The 21,976-nt window shown below is 57.0% G+C and overlaps 1 protein-coding gene across 9 annotated transcripts; it reads right to left on the bottom strand.

Annotated features, from left to right (window-relative positions):
- Positions 1–1,310: 1,310 nt before the first annotated feature.
- Prx (periaxin) lies at positions 1,311–21,841 on the bottom strand. Of its 9 annotated transcripts, none has more exons than XM_005414051.2 (8): positions 21,771–21,841; positions 12,015–12,058; positions 11,834–11,935; positions 11,590–11,715; positions 9,629–9,785; positions 5,900–6,096; positions 4,378–5,268; positions 1,311–4,298 (listed from the first exon to the last, which is right to left on the bottom strand). In XM_005414051.2, the coding sequence occupies exons 4-8, from the start codon at positions 11,614–11,616 to the stop codon at positions 1,485–1,487; spliced, it is 4,086 nt and encodes a 1,361-aa protein (XP_005414108.1). In that variant the 5' UTR covers positions 11,617–11,715; positions 11,834–11,935; positions 12,015–12,058; positions 21,771–21,841; the 3' UTR covers positions 1,311–1,484. The 9 variants fall into 9 exon arrangements, with proteins under 9 accessions (XP_005414108.1, XP_005414107.1, XP_013365106.1 ...); XM_005414050.2 differs by having other exon boundaries at positions 11,834–11,932; XM_013509652.1 differs by lacking the exon at positions 21,771–21,841 and adding an exon at positions 18,004–18,940.
- Positions 21,842–21,976: the final 135 nt, after the last annotated feature.

The raw sequence follows: 21,976 nt of genomic DNA, 5'->3' as shown, positions 1-21,976 counted from the left end.
TTGTGCTCTCATCCCTGAGACAGCAGGGGCAGACGTGGAGAGAGTGAACGGGCCCTAGTCCAAGTGGGGCACTGCAGGAAGATGGAAGTGGACAGGGTATCTTTTTAAAAAAATTTCTTTTTTAACAAAAAGCCGGGAGAAAAAAAAAGCCAAGCATGGTGGCACGGGCCTGTAATTCCCAGCACTCGGGAGGCTGAGGCAGAAGGATCGCTGTGAGTTCCAAGCCAGCCTGGGCTACAAAGTGAGCTCAAGGCCAGCTTCAACTGCATAGCAAGACCCTGTCTCAAAAAAGACAAAAACAAAACAAAACAAAACAAAAAAAACCCCAAATAGCCCCAGAGATAGGGAATCGGAGAAAAGCACAGGAGGGGAACTGAGGCTGCAGCCCCACAACCCTTCCCCACACACCCTCTCCCGTTATATACACTCCAGGGAGAGGGGCAAGGGGGACTCCTCAGTGAGCTGTGGGCAATCCAGGCTCCTTGTCCCCTCAGCACCCAGGTTCTTCTCTCCCTTGGGAAGGCCCTTTTCTGAAAGGTGGTCCTTGAACAGGGTATCCTTGTTTTGTTTTGTTTTGTTTTGTTTTGTTTTGTTTTGAGACAGTGTCTCACTATGTAGCCCAGGCTAGCCTTGAACTCATGGTGATCCTCCCGCTTCAGCCCCCCAAGTGCTGGGATTACAGGCAAGCGCCATCACGTGTGATGGGCAGGGCATCTTCTCGTGTCTCAGAGAGACACGGGGGAATGCAGAAGCCTTGGCAGGGTCTTAGGCATGAGGGGAGATGACCTGTGATCCCCAGGAGCGGAGGCCCAACATTGACAGGTGTTGAGGCCCCTGGCACAGAGTCCTAGGAGGCAGCCTAGAGTTCCTGACCTATGACTCTGAGGAAGGAAGCAGGAAGGGCCTTCCTGGGTGGGGCCCAGGATGGATGGAGCTGTGGAACCAGCCAGACAGGAAAGGTAAGGCAGGGATACACAGGAGCCCTGGCAGAGGCTGGGGTTGGGGGAGCAATCTTCCCAGGGAGAGTGGGTCTAGCAGACTTTGCAGGAGAGGGATCCACTGCTGTGCCATGCTGGGGAACCCCAAATCCTCCTCAAAGACTCCTGGGAGTTTGAAGGGCTAGGACAGGCCCCTCTCACCAAGGTCTACCCCAAGACCACCCACCCTGCCCTCTTTTTAGACCAAGAACCCGTTTCTTCTTCACGTCACCCCCACCCCCAGCTCAGGCTCAGGTGACACCTAGAACCTCCTCCTCGAGGACACCTTTCTCTGCACCCCCACAACACACACGCATCAACTGGACACACAGCTACCTCTGGATTATTTATTCACATGGCTTGGCATGATACAGACACTCCTGCCGATGAGAAAGGCCAGCCGCCCGCCTCCCAGCCCTCTGAGGGTTAGTGCTCGTAATCTCACACACAAAACGGGCAAGGGTGGGGACAGGGGGTCAGGAGAGGAGTCTCCACCTGCCCAGGGCTTCACACGGCTGCAGCCTGGCCTCCCTCTATCCTGGTAGGGCCTGGAGCCCCTGTCTCTGAAAACCCCACACTGGGCAGCCGAACTCTGAAGCCACCCTCTTCTTGGTCCCCACTCCGGGCCTTAGGGCTTAGGGACACCCTGGGGAAGCGGAACTTGGGTGACTTCTCCCCAACAGGAGATTTGGGGGCCTCGTCTCCCTGTCCCCGAGAGGCCTTAGAGGGGGCTGCCAGGCCCACACGGGGCAAGCGGACCCTAACACGGCCTCGGCGACCCGAGGCCCCTTCCCCAGTGCCTTCCTCCTCCTCCTCTTCCTGCTCGGGGCTGGGGGAGCCTTCTCCAGGGACTGACTCATTTTGGCCGAAGCCCACTCGGGGCAGCCTGAGCTTCGGGCTCTTGACCTTCTCGCCTTCCTCAGCCCCCTCCTTGGCCCGCACCAAGCCAAACCTTGGCAGCCGCACCTTCAGCTTGTGTGCGCCCTCCCCATCGCCCTCTGCCACTTGGTACTCGGCAGCGTGACTGCCCACAGAGGGTGGCGAGAGCTCCACATCGGGCAGTGAGAGGTGGAAGGTGCGCTCGGCCCCAGGGGACTGGTCCTCTGCTCTCTCTGCCCCAGCCCTGGCCCCCAGTGTGGGTAACTTCAGCCTCAGCCCACCCTCACCGGCAGCCGCCTCACCCGCTCGCACCTCTTGGCTCAGCCCCACGTCCAGCTCAAGTTGGGGCACGGTCACCGTGGGCATCTTGAAGACACCTTCGCCCACCAGCAGCTCACCACCGGATGCCTGGCTTCCAGGCAGAGACAGGCTCACCTGAGGCACCTGGACCCTGACGCCGGCCGTGCCCTCTGCAGAAGCCGCTGTGCTCTCAGCCTGCTGCCCCGGGCTGCCTAGCCCCCCAAAGCTGGTCAGCTCCACCTGGGGCAGAGAAATGCCCCCTGGGGGCACCTTCAGCACCCTGTCATGGCCCTCAGTGGCCTGCCTGCTGGAGAGCTGCACTCCACTGGTGGCCATCGTGCCCCCCACGCCTGCTTCCTCCTGGGCTGCCATGGTGACTAACTCCACCTCAGGGATCTTCAGCTGCCCGGCTATGGACTCTAGCTTTTCTCCAGGGCTGACACGCCCACCCTGGGCTTCTGCCTCCTTCCCTCGGGCCAGCCCAAAAGAGGGCATCTTCAGCTTAGGCACCCTCACTTTCCCATCCCAGCTCCAGCCCTTGCCCTCCAACCCAGCCGCTCCTGGTGCTAGTTCTGCCTCAGTGTCCCGGCCTCGGGCCCCAAACTTGGGCAGAGCAAACCTGGACCCCTTGAGCTTAACTTCAGGCCCCACCACCTCTGCTCTGCTCGAGGGCGGATGGGCATCCAGGCTGAGCTGCGGAATGGACAGATCAAGGGCAGGCAGCAGGCCTGCTTCCCCTGCCCCTTTGGCCTCAGCTTCTGTCCCCACCCGGGCCTTGGGGAGTGAGATGGCAAACTTGGACACCTTCAGCTTGGGGGCTCGCCCAGCCCCCTCGGCCTCTGCCTTTGCCACCTTTGGCCCCGAGAGTCCAAACTTCGGCAGGGAGAACTTGGAGGAGGGCTTGACCTTCATCTCCGCCATCTCCAGCTGCCCTTCCTCACCTTCCACCGTGGGCAGCTGCGGAGTAACGATCTCAACCGAGGGCACTCGGAAGGCCTCTTTCCCAACCCCTGTTGCCACCCTGACACCCTCTGGCTGCTCCACCTTTCCTGCCTCAGCTGCACGGACCTGCCCCTCCAGGCCGAGCGCCCCAGGCAGGTCCAGCTCCACAGAGGGCAGAGTGAGAGAAGGGGCGCCCACACGAGCCTCACCACCCGCAACGGGCTTCAGACAAGGAAGCGTCGCTAACTTCCCCAAGACCTCACCACCCGCCTCGCCTGGCGTGCCTTGTGGCGGAGACCCTACCCTTCCTAACTTGGGCATGGTCATCTTGGGCATCTTGAAGCCAAATTCTGTCCCCTCTGCCTTCTCTGCCCCAGCAGCTTCTAGCTGCGCCTCTGGAGCTGCCAGCAGCTTCACCTCCGGTGCCTTGGGAAGATGCACATCCGGGACCTTCGGCGCTTGTATTTCCGGCAGCCGAATCTCTGATACTTTCGGTAGCTGCACCTCCGGAAGGTGCACGTCAGGCACAGCCATCTCGGGTACTTTAGGGAGTTTTATGTCCGGGAGCTTCATTTCAGGGAGTCTCACATCAGGGACTTTCACCTCTGACACCTTCGGCAGCTGCACCTCTGGCAGCCGAACTTCGGGCACAGCTATCTCTGGGACCTTGGGGAGCTTCATCTCGCAGACTTTGGACAGCTGCACCTCAGGCAGTCGAACCTCGGGCACGGCCATCTCGGGCATCTTCGGGAGCTTCATCTCGGAGGCTTTGGGCAGCTGCACCTCCGGCAGGTGCACATCGGGCACAACCATCTCAGGCACCTTCGGGAGCTTCATTTCAGGCAGTTTCATCTCGGGGAGCTTCATCTCTGGAACTTTTGGGAGCTGCACCTCTGGCAGGTGCACGTCGGGCACTGCCATCTCGGGCACCTTCGGGAGCTTCACCTCGGGAACTTTCACATCTGGGACTTTGGGGAGCTGCACCTCTGGCAGTCGCACCTCCGGCACAGACATCTCAGGCACTTTGGGGAGCTTCATCTCCGACACTTTTGGGAGCTGCACCTCTGGGAGCTGCACATCTGGAAGGGCCCCCTCGGGCACTTTGGGAAGCTTGACCTCGGGGGCCTTTGGGAGCTTCACTTCAGGCCCTTTGGGCACCCTGACCTCAGGCCCCACTGCTCCAATGCCGAAGGAGGGCATCTTGAACTTGGGCATCTTGAACTTGCTGTCCTTGGCGGCCGCCTCGCCCTCCAGCTTGCCGCCCGCCGAAGGAGGGCATCTTGATGGTGGGCAGCTTCAGCTTGCTCTCAGCAACAGCCTCAGGGGCAGAGGGCCGGGGCTCCAGGAGCGAAAGCCCGAAGGTGGGCATTCGAAGTCTGGGGCCCTTCGCCCTGGCCTCGGGGCTCCCCTTGGTCACCTTGGCTGCAGCAACTTCCCTCCCTCGAGCCCCAAAGCGGGGAAAGCTGAGGCGGGGCATCTTCAGGGCCACCTCAGGCATCTCCGCTGGGGCCTCTATCTCCTTGCCTGGCAAGGCCAGGTCCACCCCCACAGTGGGTGCGGCCACATCCAGGGTGGGCACCGTCACCGCGACAGCCCCCTCCCGGGTCTCCAGGCAAGGCAGTGTGGGCAGAGTGGGTAGTGAGGGTAAGGTGGGCAGCTCCACTTGGGGCACCTGGATCCCTATGGGTGGGGGCTCTGCAGCAGGTGCTGCCGGGGCTCCTAACCCAAAGGTTGGCAGATGGAGGTCAAAGCCACTGGCCAGCTCTACAGAGGGGGCCACCTTGGGGGCTGAGACCTGAAGGACACCCACCTCGGCAGCTGGCAGTTGGGGCCCAACCAGCTCCACCTGAGGGGTTGTGAACCGAGCTTCTGCCACCACCTCAGGCTCTGCCTTGGCCTTCCTGGGGGGAGGAGCAGCAGCAGCCAGCCTTGCTGCCTGGGCCTCTTCGACCACTTCTCGAACACGCAACCGAGGCAGCTGGAAGCGCCCGTGGACGGGGGCAGCTGGGCCGGGACCCTTGACCACCTCGCCTTTGAGGCCCCGACGCAGACGGGAGAACTTGGGAAAGGAGAACTCGACGTCAATGGGGGCCAGGTCTGCAGGGACCCCCAGGGCCCCGGGCACCACCACCATCTTCTTCTTCTTCACAGGGGACAGACTCTGGATGTTCTGGGGAGAGAGGAGAGAGGCAGGAGGCGGTGGGATAGTGGGAGGCTGTGGGTGGACAGGAAGAGCCCTGCACGGCATCAGATCAGGCTGGGGATGCGCTGGGTAGAGGACCTTGTCCAAAAAGCACCATCCCCTCTCCCTGCCTGTCATTTCACCCCAGGAAGGCAAAGACCCTCATTCAGAATCCCGTGGGGAGTCAACAGGAGTGTAGGGATCAGGATCCAAAATGTCTGGTCCTCATCTAGGAATGCCACCAACACTCTCGCTGTAGAGATGTGGAAACTGAGGCCCAGGCAGGGAAAAAAGACTGTCTAGGTTCTTAGCAGTAACTGAGTAGCACTCAGGCTGGGCCCCGGCCTTCCCGGTTCCAAGCACCCCTAGTGATCTGATGGTGGGGTTGCCTCTCCAAGGTGGGTGAGGGCCACGGTCTGGGGTAGGTGGATCCCCTTCTGGGGCGGGGGGAGTTTAGGGGTGGAGAACAAGGGACACAGTGGCATTAGCATCAGGTTAGTGACAAGACAGAGGGCAAGGCTGGCCCATGTATTGGGGAGGGGGCTCATGGCGCAGAGACGGGGTCGCTGGGGCAGTCCGGGGCCGGGGCCGGGGCCGGGACCGGGCTCAGCACGCGTACCAGCTTGGCCACCTTGGCCCGAGGGCCCTTCATCTCGTAGCCAGCCACGGTCCCAGGCCGCAGCGCCAGGTCCCCAGTGGGCACCGTGCGCTTCAGGCAGAAGGAGACCTTGTAAGGCTCGGCGCATTGCAGCAGGCGTAGCGCGTCCTCATACTTGACGTTCTCAAAGAACACGCGAGCACTCAGCAGCTGGTCCCCTGCAGGTGAGGCGAAGGTGGCAGGGCGTGGGCATCTCCCGGCCCTGCCCAGTTTCTTGGGGCGGGCTCAGAGGCACCGCCCACTCCAGAGCAAAGGTCTGAGACCACAAAGTTCCATGGGTTAAGAACAACTCTCCCCCCGCAACAAAAAAAGAACAAAGACTCTCCCTGCATGGGACCACAGAACCAATCCGCTCAAAAAACAAAAACAAAAACAAAAAAGAACCAGTCCGCTCCACTTGGGCCATATCATTGCCTTTCCACTCCCCTACGCCACCCCCACCATTCAAATGGTGACTTTGTTTCCTTCACTGAGAGAACAGAATCCCAAGTTAACTTTACACACTCTCACACCATCTTTGTATCTCCCTGGTGGGGCTTAGGTCCAGGGTCCTAGGGATGAGCTCACTCAACCCCTGCACCACCTTCCCAAGGTCATCCTCCGGCAATTCACCCCTCTCTGGCATCACCAACTGCCCTACTCTTCTGCATTATCCGCATTGCAAACATGCTAGTCTCCCTTTGGAAAGGTTTTCGGGACTGCACTCCTCCATCTCCTGACGCATTTTATCTGTTCTTGCAGGCAAGATGCAGTGGCATAATTTCCACTCCTTCAATCACACTTTCAACCCTGCTGCCCACACCGCATACTCACACCTCCGCTGCTCCTCTTCAGGTGCCAACCAATGACCCCCGGGTAGCTAAATTCAATAGCCAAGCATCAGACTTTACCTGCTTGGACCACTCAGCACCTGCCCAACTTCACCCACTTGCTGCATTTGGCTTCCAGTGTGTGCCACACCAGTGCCCTCTGGAACTTTTTTTTTTTGTACGGGGAATTGAATCCAGGGCCTTCTCACTGTACTATGTCCCCAACCCTTTTTTGGTTTTTTTCTTTGGGGGGTGTTTGGTTTGGTTTGGTTTGGTCTTTTGTCTTTTTGAGACAGGGTCTCACTATGCAGTTCAGGCTGGTGTTGAGCTCACTTTGTAGCCCAGGCTGGCCTCGAACTCGCAAGTATCCTGCCTCAGCCTCCCCACTGCTAGGATTACAGGCGTGTGCCACCATGCCCGGCTTTGTTTTGTTTTGTTTTGTGAATGGGCCTCTATATGTATGCAGTTCAGACTGGCCTTGAACTTATTATGTAACCCAGGCTGCCCTCAAACTCCAGGCTTTCTTCCTGCCTCAGCCTCCCATGTGCTGAGATCACAGGCACACGCCACCAAACCCAGCTCCCAACAGTTTTTATTTTTTATTTTGAGACAAGCTTTCACGAAGTTTCTAAAATTGTCCAGGACGGGCTTGATCTTGGACTTTTTTTCTAATGAAACTCACCATTTTGGAATTCTCAGGAAGCTCTTCCAGACTGCATAGTTGAAGGATCACAAATCTACTGACAACTGCCCAGGGTTTGTTCAGCCCAGCACCCTTCCCTCCACTCCAGATTCATTCGGGATTCCTCAGTATGGGTTCCAGAAGCCCTCCCAGATACTGCAACCTGTGAGTGCTCAAGTCCCATGTAGAAAACAGCCTAATATTTGCATATAACCAGGCACATCCTCCCGTATACTTTAAATCATCTCCAGGTCACTCATAATAGTTAATATCATGTGAAGGCTTTGTAAAGAGTTGTTACGCTCAGTTGTTTAGGGACAAGAAAACATGGACATGTTCGGTGGGAACGTGAATTTTTCCAGATGTATGGCCGGGCGTGGTGGCGCACGCCTGTAATCCTAGCACTCGGGAGGCTGAGGCAGGAGGATCGTTGCGAGTTCGAGGCCAGCCTGGGATACAAAGTGAGCTCAAGGCCAGCCTGAACTACATAGCAAGACCCTGTCTCAAAAAGACCAAAAAAAAAAAAATTTTTTTTTTCTGAATGCTTTCAGTTCTGGCTGATGCTGCAGCGCAGAACCCACAGATGCAGAGGGCGGACAGTGTATCAGCCGCCCCTCCCAGCTCACACCTGCACATCCAAAAGATGCCTCTCATTCCAGACAGCCACGCTGACACCTGCACTTCTTTCTCCAAACCAGCATCAGCTCCAGAGCAGTCCCCTTGTAGGACTAGCAACTCCACCTTCAGGTTACGAGCCCCACGCACAGTCCTGAATTTTCCTCCTTCAGAGTCTGTCCAGAATCTGAATCCGTCTCCTCACCAACACTGAGTAGCAGCCCCCTTGCGGATCTCCCAGCTCCCAAGCCTGCCCCTGAAGTCTGTGAACATGCAGCAGTTCGCCAATTCTTTTTTTTTTTTTTTTGTCTTTTTGAGATAAGGTCTCGCTGAGCACCTCAGGCTGGCCTTGAGCTCACTTTGTAGCCCAGGCTGGTCTCAAACTCGCAACGATCCTCCTGCCTCAGCCTCCCAAATGCTGGGATTACAGGCATGAGCCACCACGCGCTGGGCTCCTATGACCAATTTTGTTCCTCACAAAATAAAACCCGAAAAACTCCTCACCGTGGCCTATGACGCCCTCCAAAACTCACCCTTCCCCCTACCTCTCTGACCGCATGACTTACTGTCTTCCTCGCTCGCTGTACTGCACACCCACTGCTTTTCGTGGGGGTCTACACTGGCTGCTCCCGCCGCCTACAGTGCGCTCCGGGGAGCCTGTTCCCTTACCTCCTTCGCCCTTCCCGCTCTTCCTACCTCAGCCTACGCAGCAATGCAGCTTTGCTCCTGGCACCCGAAGCACATATGCCTTCTAATTTACTAGCTATTGTACTTTTTTAAAAAAAGATATTGTACTTATTTTGCTTAAATATGTCTCTCGCCACTAGATTGTAAGCTCCGTACACCCAAGGACTGCTATTTTCTTCACTACTATAATTCAAGCACTTCAGGGTCTGAGACACAAGGTGTTTAACAGCAGTTGCATGAATAAATCACATTGGCTTCATGCATGTTTCCTAAAACATCGTTACTTACCAAACTCTCCTCCTGCACCCCTCGAAACTGTTCACTCACCCCTCTTCTCCTGTTCCGACACACAAACACGAACTAGCACTTACACAGCGTTTACCTTGCGCTACCTAGCTGTGCGCTGTTGTCAGATACTGACTCAGTTAATCTATATAACGACCACATGAGATCAGTACTAGTTATTCCCATGGTTAGGGTGAAGAAACTGAGGCACAGAAAAACCACAGACAGAAAGTTAGTACTATGGCCGGGGGTGGTGGCGCACGCCTGTAATCCCAGCACTAGGGAGGCAGAGGCAGGAGGATCGTTGCGAGTTCGAGGCCAGCCTGGACTACAAAGTGAGCTCAAGATCAGCCTGAACTGCATAGCGAGACCCTATCTCAAAAAGACAAAAAAAAAAAAAGTTAGTACTAATTTGAATCCAAACAATGAAAACTCCAGAGGAGGCTCTGAATCAGCACAAAGCCAATAAAGCCCCGCCCCGGCCTTTAACCTCGCTTCCGGATTGTCGGTCACGCCCACAACCCCCGAAGTCTTTTAGGCTTCTTACGGACCCGCGCACATTGCTAACTCCACCCCCGCCGCCCGGCCCCGCCCCCGCCCGGCCCCGCCCACCTTCTTGCAGGCTGAGGCTCCTGGCTGCAGGGGAGTCCTCGCGCAGCTCGCGCACGAAGATCCCTTCTCTCCCGCCACCGGCTACGTTGATCCCGGTGACCCCGGTCTGCGCCTCCGTCTCCACGATGATCTCCACCAACTCTGCGCGCCGCAGCTCCTGCGGAGGTTGGCGAGGGGTCGCCATGGGGCGCCAGGACTGGATCTCGCCCAGAGCCCGCCATCGCGCTTAAAAAGTGTCCCTTAGGACACAAGGTCCTCGGCGCGACCCAAGCAGGACGTCCGGGCCACTCATCCGGCCTTTCCCGTTTAAGCACGCACGCCGGCGGCTCGCTCTCTAGCGCCCGCGTTGTGGTTAAACAGCTCGGTGGGTGTGCGCGCCACTCCGCCAGGCTGCAGTCGCGAGGGGCGGGACTGGGAGGGGGCGGCTCCAGGGAGCCCGGGGGCGGGGCCACGCCTTGGGGCCCGGCCGCTTGGGGAGGGAGGGAGTAGGAGTTCGGAGCTGGATCCTAGGCCGCAGGGCGGGTTCAAAATTAGGGAGCCCCATAAGCAAAAGGTAAGACGGAGTTATCGGGAGACCCGCTCTTGACTGGGGATTGGGCCTAGAGCCTTCGCACTGAGCTACATCCAGAGAGCTCTGTTTAAAGGCTTTTTAAAAAAAAATTTCTAATTTTTTTTTTTGATACGGGGAATTGAATTCAGGACCTTGCGCTTGCCAGGCAGGCATTGTGCCGCTGAGCTATACCTCTGGCCCCTGTTTAAAGTTTTAAAAAAATATTTTTTTGTTTTTTTGAGACAGAGACTTGATATGTAATTCTGTCTGGCCTTGAACTCTCTGTGTAGCCCAGGGTGGTGGAGAACCCGAGGCGACCTTCCTGCCTCAGACACCTGAGTGCTAGGATTGACAGGCATGTGCCACCACGTCCAAAATTTTTTTAATTTTTGTTTTTAATTTTTTTTGAGAAAGGCTTTCACTAAGTCACTGAAATGTGTAGGCTGGGCTTTACCTTTTTTTTTTTTTTTTGTCTTTTTGAGACAGAGTCTCTCTATGCAGTTCAGGCTGACCTTGTGTCTTGCAAAAATCCTCCTGCCACAGCCTCCCGAGTGCTGGCATTACAGGCGTGCGCCACCATGCCCGGCTCTGGGCTTTAACTTTTGATGCTACTGCCTTAGTCTCCAAGAGAGCTGGAATTACAAGCATGTGCCGCCACACCCAGTTTAGGGGGGTTAATAGCAAAACAAGGGGTGATGTTGAGGACTGAACTCCTAGCAGAGGACTGGACCCTTAAGCCATGAGGAATGGGGGAGTGGGACTTGGCCCCTGCCCCCTTGAATGTGTGTTAGACTGTGCGCTATTGTGGGCTGTATAACCCCAAGCCCTGGGTAACACCCACGGCTGAGGGAGCCGGGTGGAGTGTGCGGGTAGTGAATGTGCCGGGAGAAGTGGCATTCCTGGTATTTACTGTAAATGGTGCAGACTGGCCCCAGCCCAGCAGTGCACTGTGGGACTCATAGGGAGGCTTCCCAGAAGAGGAAGTAAGAGACCTGAGATCTGTCTAGGAATCCAAAGTGCTGTGTGTCCTTGGAGCAGCACTCTGCCTTTCTGGGCCCATTTCTCCCCTGTAAAGTTGGGTAGCCTGGGCATACTGTTAGGAATCTGTAACAGTGGGCTGTGCCCTGAAGAAGTAGGGATCAGAGGGGCTGGTCTTGAACTTGGCAACCCTCCTGTCTCAGCTTCCCAAGTGCTAGGATTACATGCATATACCACCATGGTAACGCCTACTGATGATCCAGTGAATTAGCTGCCTGAGTCTCGGTCTGTGCCATGCACTGTACTAAGCACTTTACTATGTTAATTTAAATTTTTCCCCCATCGCAATTACCATTTCTAGTTCACAGATGGGAAAACTGAGGCACAGAGAAGCCAACTCCTTGCTGCCATTGTGAGGGCCCGTGGTACTCACCTCGGCGCTCCGGCTCCTGGCCGCCATGGCTCTGCCGGGAGTCTCCTGAGCCCCAGGCTCCTGCTTCCGCTCCCCCTTCTGCTGCAGGACCAGCTTCAGTTCTGCATGGAGCAGCTGCCTCTGAGCCTGTGGGGTCAGGGATGGAGGCTTGAGGCCAGGAGGGGCTCAGAGGTGGCGTCCAGCCTCCCCAGGGAGGACAGGGCGGGCATCAGGAAGAGAAAAGTGCCCCCAGCTGCCCTCTCACCGCTGCCTGGGCACAGGTGCTCTCTCCAACCAAGAGCCCGGCCCGAGGTGCCGCACAGCTGTCTGCCGGGCTTGTGCCCGTTCGCCGAGGTCTTGCTGCCTGCTGGGGAGAGACAGGGCGTGAGGCTCCAGGCTGGCCAGGGATGGGCAGGGAGGCACATGTGGCACCAGGTAGCACTCACCTGAAGGTCACCTCCAGCTCCTGGGGCCTCCCGGGTCCGGGGCTCTAAGAAGTATAATTCACACAGTGTTAACCAGCTAACACCTGCTAGTGGCTTCCCAAGTGCCTGGCCCTCCCTGGGCTCTGCCTGGCCCCTAGTGCAGATAGGAAAAACAAGGTCCACAAGACAACCCAGGAAGGCCAGGCATAGTGGCGCACACCTGTAATCCCAGCACTCTGGAGGCTGAGGCAGGAGGATTGTTGCGAGATCGAGACCAGCCTGGGCTACAAAGTGAGCTCAAGTCTAGCCTGAACTGCCTGCATAGCGAGACCCTGTCTCAAAAAGACAAAAAAAAAAAAAAAAGAAAAAAATTTAAAAAGACACCTCAGGTGATACAGACCACAAACAGTAAAAAAATCCACACTGACTCCTAGGCATCCAAAAGCAGGGCCCTGGGCTAACACTTTTGGCAAACAGGGGCCAAATTCTCTCGGAGGTAACAACAGCTGCTCCCACACCGCCTGCCTGCTCCTCCATTTCTTTCTCTATAGTGTGGGGAAAATAGGCCTGGGGGTGTGGCTCAGTGGACGAGCACTTGCCTAGTGTGCTGGAGGCCCTAGGTCCCATTCTAGGTGCCAAGAAAGCGATATAAAGTGGGGAGAAGCCATGCACCCACCTCCCGGTGAGGTTCCGGGATCGCACGAGTTAACAGTTATAAAGCTGCAGGCCGTGGCAGCTGCTGTACTGGTACTTGCTGCTATTATAACTAAGAAGATCCTGTGGTCCTGACCTTGTGCCCAGTGCCCCACCAGCATCATTGCACGGGGACCTTAGAATACCCCTGTGAGGTCAGGGCTATTATTGAGCCCATTACAGAGGAGACACCTGAAACTAAGGGAAGGACAGTCACTTCCCTGGGGTGTCATGGCAGAGCCAGGACTTGAATTTGTCTCAAAGCTCCAACCCTTTACCGGGTGCAGTGGCACGTGCCTATAATACCAGCACTCTGGGAGGCTGAGGCAGGAGGATTGCAAAATGAAGCCCAGCAATTTGGAGACCCTGCCTCAAAATAAAAAAAAGGCTGAGGATGTAGCTCAGTTCAAAGGCCCCAGGCTCAGTCTGCAGTACTACCTCCCAGCAAAAAAGCTCCAGCTCCTCATATGGCTAGTAATAATAATAACAACCAATATTAATAACTGATTTTTTTTTTTTTTTTTGAGACAAGGTCTTGCTATGCAGTTCCGACTGGCCTTGAACTCACTGTATAACCTATGCCGGCCTCACAGCGATCCTCCTGCCTCAGCCTCTGGAGTGCTGGGATTACAGGGGTGCGCCACCATGTCCGGCTTAACTGATGGTTATTGAATGATTATTATTTGCCAGTTCTTGTGCTAAGACAGTCACCTTCCACTTCACTGCTGCAAACCTTATCCCCTCAGAGAGGCCGGGAGAACTTGCCCCAGGTCACAAGCACAGGGAGAAGGAGGCACAGTCAGGCTGCAGGTGTCTCCTGCCAGGCTGCTCTGGGAGGATGGAGATGGTGCCTGTCCGGGCCCTGACTCTGGGCTTCTCCTCGCGGCCCCCACCTGGCATGCCAACCCGCCAACCCCGGCCGCACAGGAAAAGGTCAGGCCTCACGCGGCACATTCCCGCGCACAATGGCCTGTCTGCTGGGCCCGGTCACATTCCGCCCCTGCCCACCCACCCACCCGCAGCCACACAATGGCCCTTCATAGCCCACCACTGGCCAGTACAGAGGACATGGGGACCCCCTCAACATCAGCTGCAAATACTCCACTGTTGGACCCCCGGGGTGTCCCAGAGGGCTCCTCCCTGGACATCCCAGGGGTCCCAGTTACTGCGTGCATCTCCAGCCTCTCCTGTGAGCCCCTGGCCCCTCCAGCAGGGTACAGACCTCTCCCGGCCTGGCTGCCATGTTTGGGATATTTCCAAGTCTTTTTTTTTTTTGTCTTTTTGAGACAGAGTCTCGCTATGCAGGCAGTTCAAGCTGGCTTTGAGCTCACTTTGTAGCGCAGGGTAGTCTCAAACTCACAACGATACTCCTGCCTCAGCCTCCCGAGTGCTGGGATTACAGGCGTGCGCCACCACGCCCAGCTGAACCAAGTCTTACGTTGGCACTCAGAGGCCTCCAAATCACCCTGGCTGTGGTGGATGTCCAGAGATGGAGCCTGAGGCTCAGAGGGGGGGAGTGACCTGTCCGGAGGCATACAAGCAGGAATAGGCAGAACAACACTCCCCTCACCCCACCGGTGCCCTTGACCTTTACTCTGGACCTAAATTCACATGGTGGTGCTGAGTCCTGGGAAGCCCAAGCCGCAGGACAGCTGGGACAGAACAGCTGGGACCGAAGCTGCATTGGGGAGAGGGGCTGCGGGTGTTGTAAATGCAACTTCAGAGGTGCCAGCCCCTGCCGACCAGGGCCCATAGGACCCCCATTTTGCTGATGATTGAAGGAGTTAAGACAGATGTCCCAGCCCAACCCAGGTGTGGGACGCTCACCAGGACCATGGCACAACACAAGCTGGGCAGCAGGACAGCCTGGCCCTGGCGGGGCATGGTAGATGTCAGGGAGGAGGGTCCCTCGGGCCCCAAATCCCTGCTCCAAGCTCAGGCAGGGAGTGTCACAGCCAGAGCCTAACTCAGGAAGTCCGGGGCGGGCAAGAGCACGAGTGCCCTCCTTCCTTATCCCTGCATGGGACAGCTGCCCGGCCCGAGAGTTATATTTAGCCCAATGGTGCCCTCCCTCAACTACAGCCCCAGCTCCTCCTCTCTTGGGGGGGTCAGAAGGAAAGCTACCCCCAGGCACTCTGTTCCCAGCCCCACCCTTTGCACTAGGGAGGAAGGGGACAGCTCCCTAGGAGTCCCTGGCTGTGTCAGGGGAAGACCATGGGGTCCCCTGGAGAGTTGGAGCGAAGCTCTTCTTTCTCTTTTCTGTACTGGGGATTGAACCAGGGCCTTCACCCTGAGATACTTCTCCAGCCCTCTTTAGTTTTGATCTTGAGCCAGGCATGGCGGCACACACCTGTAATCTCAGCACTCAGGAAGCTGAAGCAGGAGGATCCTCTCAAGTTCCAGGCCAGCCTGGGCTACATAGTGAATTCAAGTCCAGCCTGAACTACTGGGAGATAGGGAGACCCTGTCTCAAAAGTTAATTAAATAAATCATTAATTAATTTTTAACTTGGAGCCAAGGTGGGCTCAAATCTGCTTCTCCTGCCTCAACCTCCCCAAGTGCTGGGAATACAGGCATGTGCCGCCACACCCAGGCATCACTCATTTCGTGAGTGGTTACTGAGGACCGGCCCAAGGACAAGCCTGAGCTTCCGGAATTCTCAGGCTCTCTATCTCTTAGGCATTGACTCTATGTGCAGATACCTCTCTGTCTTGGCTCATTAAATGCCCCCCCCCCAACCAGGAGGGTACGACTCCTGCCCTTCAGCGTGCCTGGGTGGTCACCTCGGCCCTAGCCCTCAGCTGCGCTGGGGCTGCTAAGGAATCGGCCACGGGCTTTGCCCTTCTGCCCTTTTCCCCAGTGGCTGCCGCCAACTTCACTTGGGAATCCTGCCCACTCGGAGTGGGGGGACCTGGACCTCATCTGAGGCCACAGTAGGGCACAGAGGGGGGTCTGAAGATGTGGCCTTTGGCTTCTCCACTCTGCCCAGGGGTGTGCACTGAGGCCACGTCCTTCCCCTCTGGGCCCTCAGTTTCTTCATCTGTAAAGTGGAGCCAATAAAACTGGCTTCGGAGATTTGTGAGACAATAGCAAATACTTAGAATATTCTCAGTCTAGAGTAAATGTTCAGTTAATACAAATATCTCACATGGCCCCATAGCTGGCTTTGTTCCCTGGTGTCCTCTACTTTCCTTCCAACCAGAGGGGAATTTTGAAAAACAAAACAAAACAAAACAAAACAAAGGGGAATTTTGGGTAAGGGACAAAACTCACTTGGGGACCAGCTCCCCACTGACATCAGTACCTCCTTCCTAGCTCCCTATTCCAGAGGCCAGAAAGCCTGCCCCAGCTCCTCCTAAACAGCAACTCAGTTACTTTCATACCAGCCCTGAGAGGTGGTCTCTGTTAGCCCATTTTAGGGATGGGAAAGTCAAGGCACAAAGGTTGAATTATCTTTCCCAGGGATGCTCAGTCAGAAAGAGGGGAAGCTGGGATTTGAACCCATGATCTGGCTCCAAGGCCTGTGTCTTTCACATACCACCCTGCCTCCTGAGACCCAGGCACCCCCCAGAGCTCCCAGGACCCTGGATCCCATTCCCAAGGCTTCTCAGCCTGGCCTGGGATGGGACTGGCCTGCTGATCTCTTACCGCTGAGCCTCCAGACACCTCGGGAGCTCCTGGTCTGTCTGCTCAGCCACAGCCCCAGGCTGGGGGGAAAAGGAATGGGGAGGGTGGGAAGGGGAGACCCGTGCCATTGGCTGCCTTGCTGTGATGTCACCAGAGGGTGGGTGGTGGGGAAACAAACATCCCCTTCTCCCAGCTACAGCCATCCGAAAGGGGGTGGGGACCGGGATGCAGCCTGTCCCTGGCCCCCGAGCCAAGACTGCCACTCAATCTGGGGACTCAGCACCCCACCCCCACCATTTCCTGCACCTGGACGCAGGCCTGGCCCTCAGGGTTCATGACAGACTCCTTCTGCTCCCTCTCCTCACTTTTGGTTGTGTCACCTTTGGCAAGTCACAGATTCTTCATGTCTAAACTGAACACAGTAGTTAAAATACAGTAGGCTAAAGCCAGGTGTGACAGTGCACACCTGTAATCTCATCACTCGGAAGGCTGAGGCAGGAGGATCCCCTCAAGTTTGAGAGCAGCCTGGGCTACATGATGAGTTCAAGGCCATCCTGGACTACATAGCAAGACCCTGTCTCAAAAAAACAAAAACAAAAACAAAACTAAAAACAGCACTGGCACAGAGTGAGTGCTACTTAAAATATTCTGTGGCACTGTTATTCACACAAATAATTAGAGGTCTGGCCAGTCCTCTTCCTGGGCTGTTGAATTCAGTTTTGGAAATACTGGGCAGAATGGAGGCCATATCTCTGCTCAGTGAAGTTGCTATTTGAGGGCCAGCTAGCCTGTGCTGAAAACCATTCTAAGGACCCAAACCTCTTCTCTGAATCAAGAGGGGCTAATGATTGCAGCTGTGCAATCAGGATTTTGTGCAGTGGACACCCATCCCGGTTCTGATGAACCCTGAAGACCCTGCTATACTCTTCTGTGCCTCCGTTTTAGACAGGGAATCTCAGACAGGGTGAGTGCCTCATCTGAATTCACACAGCAGGTTAATGGCAGCAGCTCCAGTTTAAACCCAGACCTGCCCAACTCCCCAACCACGGACACCAGGCCTCACCCTGACTCACAGGCCCCAGCCTCAGCCCCAAGCCTGCCCCGACTCACCAGACCCCGAGGGGTGGCACAGGAAGCACAGGTACCCCCACATGCCCCTACCACCCACCGGCCGCTGCCTGGGATGCTCGCAGCTCTCTGAGCCGGGCCTGGGGCTGAGGCTGGGGTGAGGCCGGGGGGATTACCCCCGAAGCTCTCGTCAGCAGCTTCTGCCCCATTGTCCTGCCAGGCGGTGACACCAGGCCCATGGTGCGCACCAGCCCCTCACAGCGGCCAGGTTGCCCCTCTTGGGGCCTTCACTCATCCCACCCGGAGGGGTCGGGGCCTGCTCTGTGGGGGGTGGGGTCCAGGAGCAGGAGCCCAGAATGCTGGGGGCCTCCCCGTTCCTCTCTAAAATGCCCCCTGCCCACTCCCAGCCACCAGGGAAGGCAGGAATGTGCTGAGCTCCGGGAAATGCCTCCCAGGGCTGGCAGCCACCGAGGGCGGGGGTGGCCGGAACCCAGCCAGCACCGTCCTCCTGGGAGGCGTGGAAGGGCCCCGTGGTTGGGCTGGGGATGGGCCTGAGTCCCGCACCTCATGGCGGTCTCCCTCGTTCATGGATCTGCTCAGACAGGTTCATTTACTCATTTACCAGTCGTAGTCCCTGATGGGCAGCAGGTCCTTTGCTGGGCACCAGGGACACCAACAGCCCCACGTCCACACCCGGGGGCACTCAGGAAAGATTCTGTGGGAAGTGACGTCAAAAGTCAGACCGGAAGGCTGAGGAGGAGGGAGCCAAGGAAAAGGGCAGGGAAGGGGGCTCCAGGCCAGCAAGGGGACCCCAAAGGGACAAAGCCGGACAGTGAGGGTCATGATGGGAATCCCAGGTAGAGAGGTCAGGGAGGGCCCCTGAGCTCCACTTCCTGTCGGGAAGGACCTGTAGGAGACTGCAGAGCCGCGTGCGGGGACGGGATGAGTTCCAGGCAGAGGCCGGGGCTGAGAGAGCAGTGGGAAAGCCAAGAAGAGGTCCAGGGTCCGCGGGGCAATGACAGGGACTAAGACTTTGTCCTGAGAGGGCCCTGGCAGCTATGGGAGGGACAGCGTGGAGCACTCTGGGCCAGGCTGGAGAGGAGAATCTGCTCTCTCTGCTCAAGGCCAAACAGAAACAGGAGGCTGGGACTCACTGTCCTTTCTGTGTCCCAGATAGCAGAGGTCCTTGCTGGTTCAAAGTCTTAAAGAAAGGCAGTGAGCGTTTTTTCAGGTTTTGTTTTTGTTTTGCCATAAATAAGACGCTAGTCAGGTATGGTGGCTGTAATCCTAACACTGCGGAGGCTGAGGCAGGAGGATTGCAGAGAGTTCAAGGCCAACCTGGGCTGTATAGCAAGACCCTGTCTCCAGGAAAAAAAAAAGATGCTAAAGCCCAGCAAGGTGGTGCTGGTCCATCATTCCAGCAACTCAGGAAGGTAAGGCAAGAGGACCGCTTGAGCCCGGGTGCTCGATGCTGGCTTGGGTGACATAAAGACACTGTGTCTCTACAGCCAAGGGAAAGAAAGGAAGAAAGAAAAGAAAAAGACTGTCTCAAAAATAAATAAATAAACAAATAAAATAAAAAATGCTAGCTGTATGTGTTCTTGCAGATGCCGTTAATCATGTTAGGGGCGCTCTCTCTGCCGGTTTGCTCGGAGTTTTGTTGTTTGCTTGTTTATCGTGACTGGCATGCCTCGAGTTCTCTCTGTCCTTGCTCTTCATCTCTGTCCCGTCCTGTTTTGCTCTCTCCTCTCTCTCTCTGCCTTGTTTTCCCTCACCCAAGGGGGTGTGGCCGCAGGAAGTTGAGTTCGGAGGTGGCACAGTGTCCTGGTTCCGGCCAAGGCCACCTCAGTAAACACAGGACATCCTGCGGGGCTGAGGAGGGAGGCGGAAGCACCCCCGGCCCACCCTCTCCAGACCTGGCCTGGGCCCACAGCAGCTTCTCCCGGCCCTGGGCTACTGCGGAGCCCAGGGAAACAGGCCCACAGCCTCTGGCCCAGTCCTGCCCCCTGAGGCGTCCCCTCTGCAAGTCCCTCGTACCCACGGTGTCCTTCCCCAGACCTGCTGCTTCCCCCGGCCACCACCCCAGGGCTGGCCACACTGTCCTCTGCCCCTGGTTCAAGCCCAGCCTCCTCCTAGACCCTGCTCCACCCTGGCTCATAGGGTGGTGCCACCCTTGCTCCCCAGGTGGCTGTCCCATGCAGGGTCCTCCAGGGCCCTTGTGGGGAGGGAGGTTTGATACCCAATGCAGCTGCAACCTGCCATCCTCGGGCACTTTCCCTTTTTTAAAAAAAATTTTTTTTTTTTTTTTTTGTACCAGGAATCGAACTCAGAACCTTGCACTTGCCAGGCAAGCACTTGTGCCGCTGAGCTATGTCCCCGGCCCCATGGCCACTTTTCTTCGCTTGCCCTGTACCAGGGACCTCCTCAGTGTCCCTTCCCTACTCTTCTCTTCCCAGCTCCCCACCCCTGGGCTCCTGGGCTCGCTCTCCCCCATGGCAGCTGGAGGGATCCCCTAACCTCGCAGCTCCCTAGCATCTTCGCTGTGAAGACCCCATTCAGGGCCTTGTATGCCCTGAACCCCTATCGACCCCTCCAGGACCATTACCTTACTGCGGCCCCCTCATACCAACCAAACCCAGCAGCCTAGGGACCGCTGAAAACGTTGCAGGCCTCTTGTCCATGCAGGTTCCCTTCCGCTTTCCTAGAGCAACAGCCCTTCAAAGTGAACACTGCTACTGATGCAGTTTACAGATAAGAACTCTGAGGTGCAGAGAAGTTAAGCACCTTGCCTAGAGTCACATAGCCCTAGAGTGCTAAAGCTGGGATACAAACCCAGGCAGTCTGGCCTTCAAAGTCTTTTTTTTTTTTTTTTTTTTTTTGTACCAGGAATTGAACTCAGGACCTTGCGCTTGTGAAGCAGGAACCTGTGCCACTGAGCTATATCCCCAGCCCTCAAATTCTTTTCATTTGAGCATAACAGCACAGCGCTTCAACAGCATCTCTGAGCATCACTGTATTTCTGCAACATACTTTCCCTGAGGCCTCCCTCCCCCCAGTTAGGTACAGTTAGTTGTACAGGCTGTACACTTGACACAGGCTCCATAGTGAAGAGGCCTGTCCCAGATGCCATGCATTTGCGTGTGGATGTGACACTTTCCCTGCAAGTGGAGGTCAAGTATGGGGGGGGGCATGTGTTTTGTACAAACGTACCACATGGGCTACACCGGCCCTGGCTCACAATCTGCTGGTGCGGAAGAACCGAGTCTCCACAACCCCCATGGTTGTGCAGACTCTGGCCTCAGCTCCACCCCAGGAGGCCACGCCCCCTCAGCCAGCAGATTCCAGGGCCCACACTATTCCGAGCTGATCCACCAGGCCAGGCTCTGCGGCTCCAGAAGCTCACAGAGCCTTTGTGTCTTCAAGCTGTGACACCCAGGGCCAGCTCCCCACCACCAGCACTCACAGGACCCCCACCAGCAACACACTCTTCTCTTCTCTGACCCCTGGAAGAGCTGTGACCCGCTGCCCTCAGCTACCTTTACCTCCCTGTCTCTTTATTTATTTATTTAGGTGGTACTTGGGCCGTGAACCTAGGCTACTGCCCCAGCCTTTTTTTTTAAGTTTTTAGACAGTAGCTTCCCAAATTGCTACATTGTCCAAACTGGGCTCGAACTTGCGATTCTCCTGCCTCAGCCTCTTGCCTCAGTGCTGCTATTACAGGCGTGTGCCAACCTCAAAGCCCGCTCCCTCTTTTTCCTTCCCTCGTTCAGCGAAAATTTGAGTACCTTTCTGTGCCTGACTCTAGGTGAAAGGTTACATCTGACCAGGTCACATTCACAGCAGATGTTCACATCTACAGATTACTCCAGGGGCCAAACACTCGGTAACGGATGACCGCTGACCCTTGCCCGCAGGACAGATGCCAGACGGAGGCATCAGAACCCCACATTTGGCACCAGGGGGCGCTGCTGACCCCCCGCCCAGGCTCCGGAGGTTTCGGTCCCCGACTCAGAAGCCCGGGTCCCGAAGTCCATGGATGGGAGTCGCCAGGAGTTGGCATCCGGCGCCTAGGAGGCTCTCAGCCTGGGCACCAGCTCCCTGCGGGCTTTTCTACCCGCCGCCCCGTCGTCCTCAGCCACTTCCAGAAATGGGCACCACTTCCTCCGCGGCTCCAGGAAGCTCGCTCTGCCCACCCCTTCCCGGCCCGGGCGCCGCGCCGGGCTCCCCGCCCCCCGCCCCGGCCGGCCGCGGCTCCTGGGCTTCCTGCCCCGGGGAGGCTGCAATGCCTCGGCGCCCCTCGGGCCGTGCAGCCCTCCGCTCCTCCAGCCCCCACCCGCCACCTCCGCGGGGACACTGCACCCCCAGCCCGGCACCCGGGCTGTGCCCTACCCCCACAGCCGCCAGGAAGGACGCAGCCCGGTCCCGTGCCAGGCCTGTGAGTGTCGCGCCCCGCCCAGCCGGCCAGGAATGCGGCTGGACGGCGGGGGCGGACGCAGGCCCCGGGCTCCGGCCAGGCCTATCACACGGGCCGTCGGGCAGGTGGCCCCGGCTTGCCGGGACCTGGGTTTGTTCTAGAAGGATAGTCAGCCGCCTGC

Source organism: Chinchilla lanigera, unplaced genomic scaffold, assembly GCF_000276665.1.
Source record: "Chinchilla lanigera isolate Chin_1 unplaced genomic scaffold, ChiLan1.0 scaffold00177, whole genome shotgun sequence".
In the NCBI taxonomy this organism is placed as follows: domain Eukaryota; kingdom Metazoa; phylum Chordata; class Mammalia; order Rodentia; family Chinchillidae; genus Chinchilla; species Chinchilla lanigera.
Note: the sequence above shows the minus strand (reverse complement) of the source record. Positions and strands in the feature narration are given on the sequence as shown.

What these genes read in the sequence shown, in the direction of transcription:
- Prx (XM_005414051.2), bottom strand. Translation starts at nt 11,616, where the DNA reads ATGGCGGCCAGGAGCCGGAGCGCCGAG. An exon ending in CCAGGAGCCGGAGCGCCGAG is followed by an intron (nt 9,786 to 11,589) that starts GTGAGTACCACG and finishes CAACCTCCGCAG; the next exon opens with GAGCTGCGGCGCGCAGAGTT. An exon ending in TGAAGCTGCCCACCATCAAG is followed by an intron (nt 4,299 to 4,377) that starts ATGCCCTCCTTC and finishes CCCAAGTTCAAG; the next exon opens with ATGCCCTCCTTCGGCATTGG.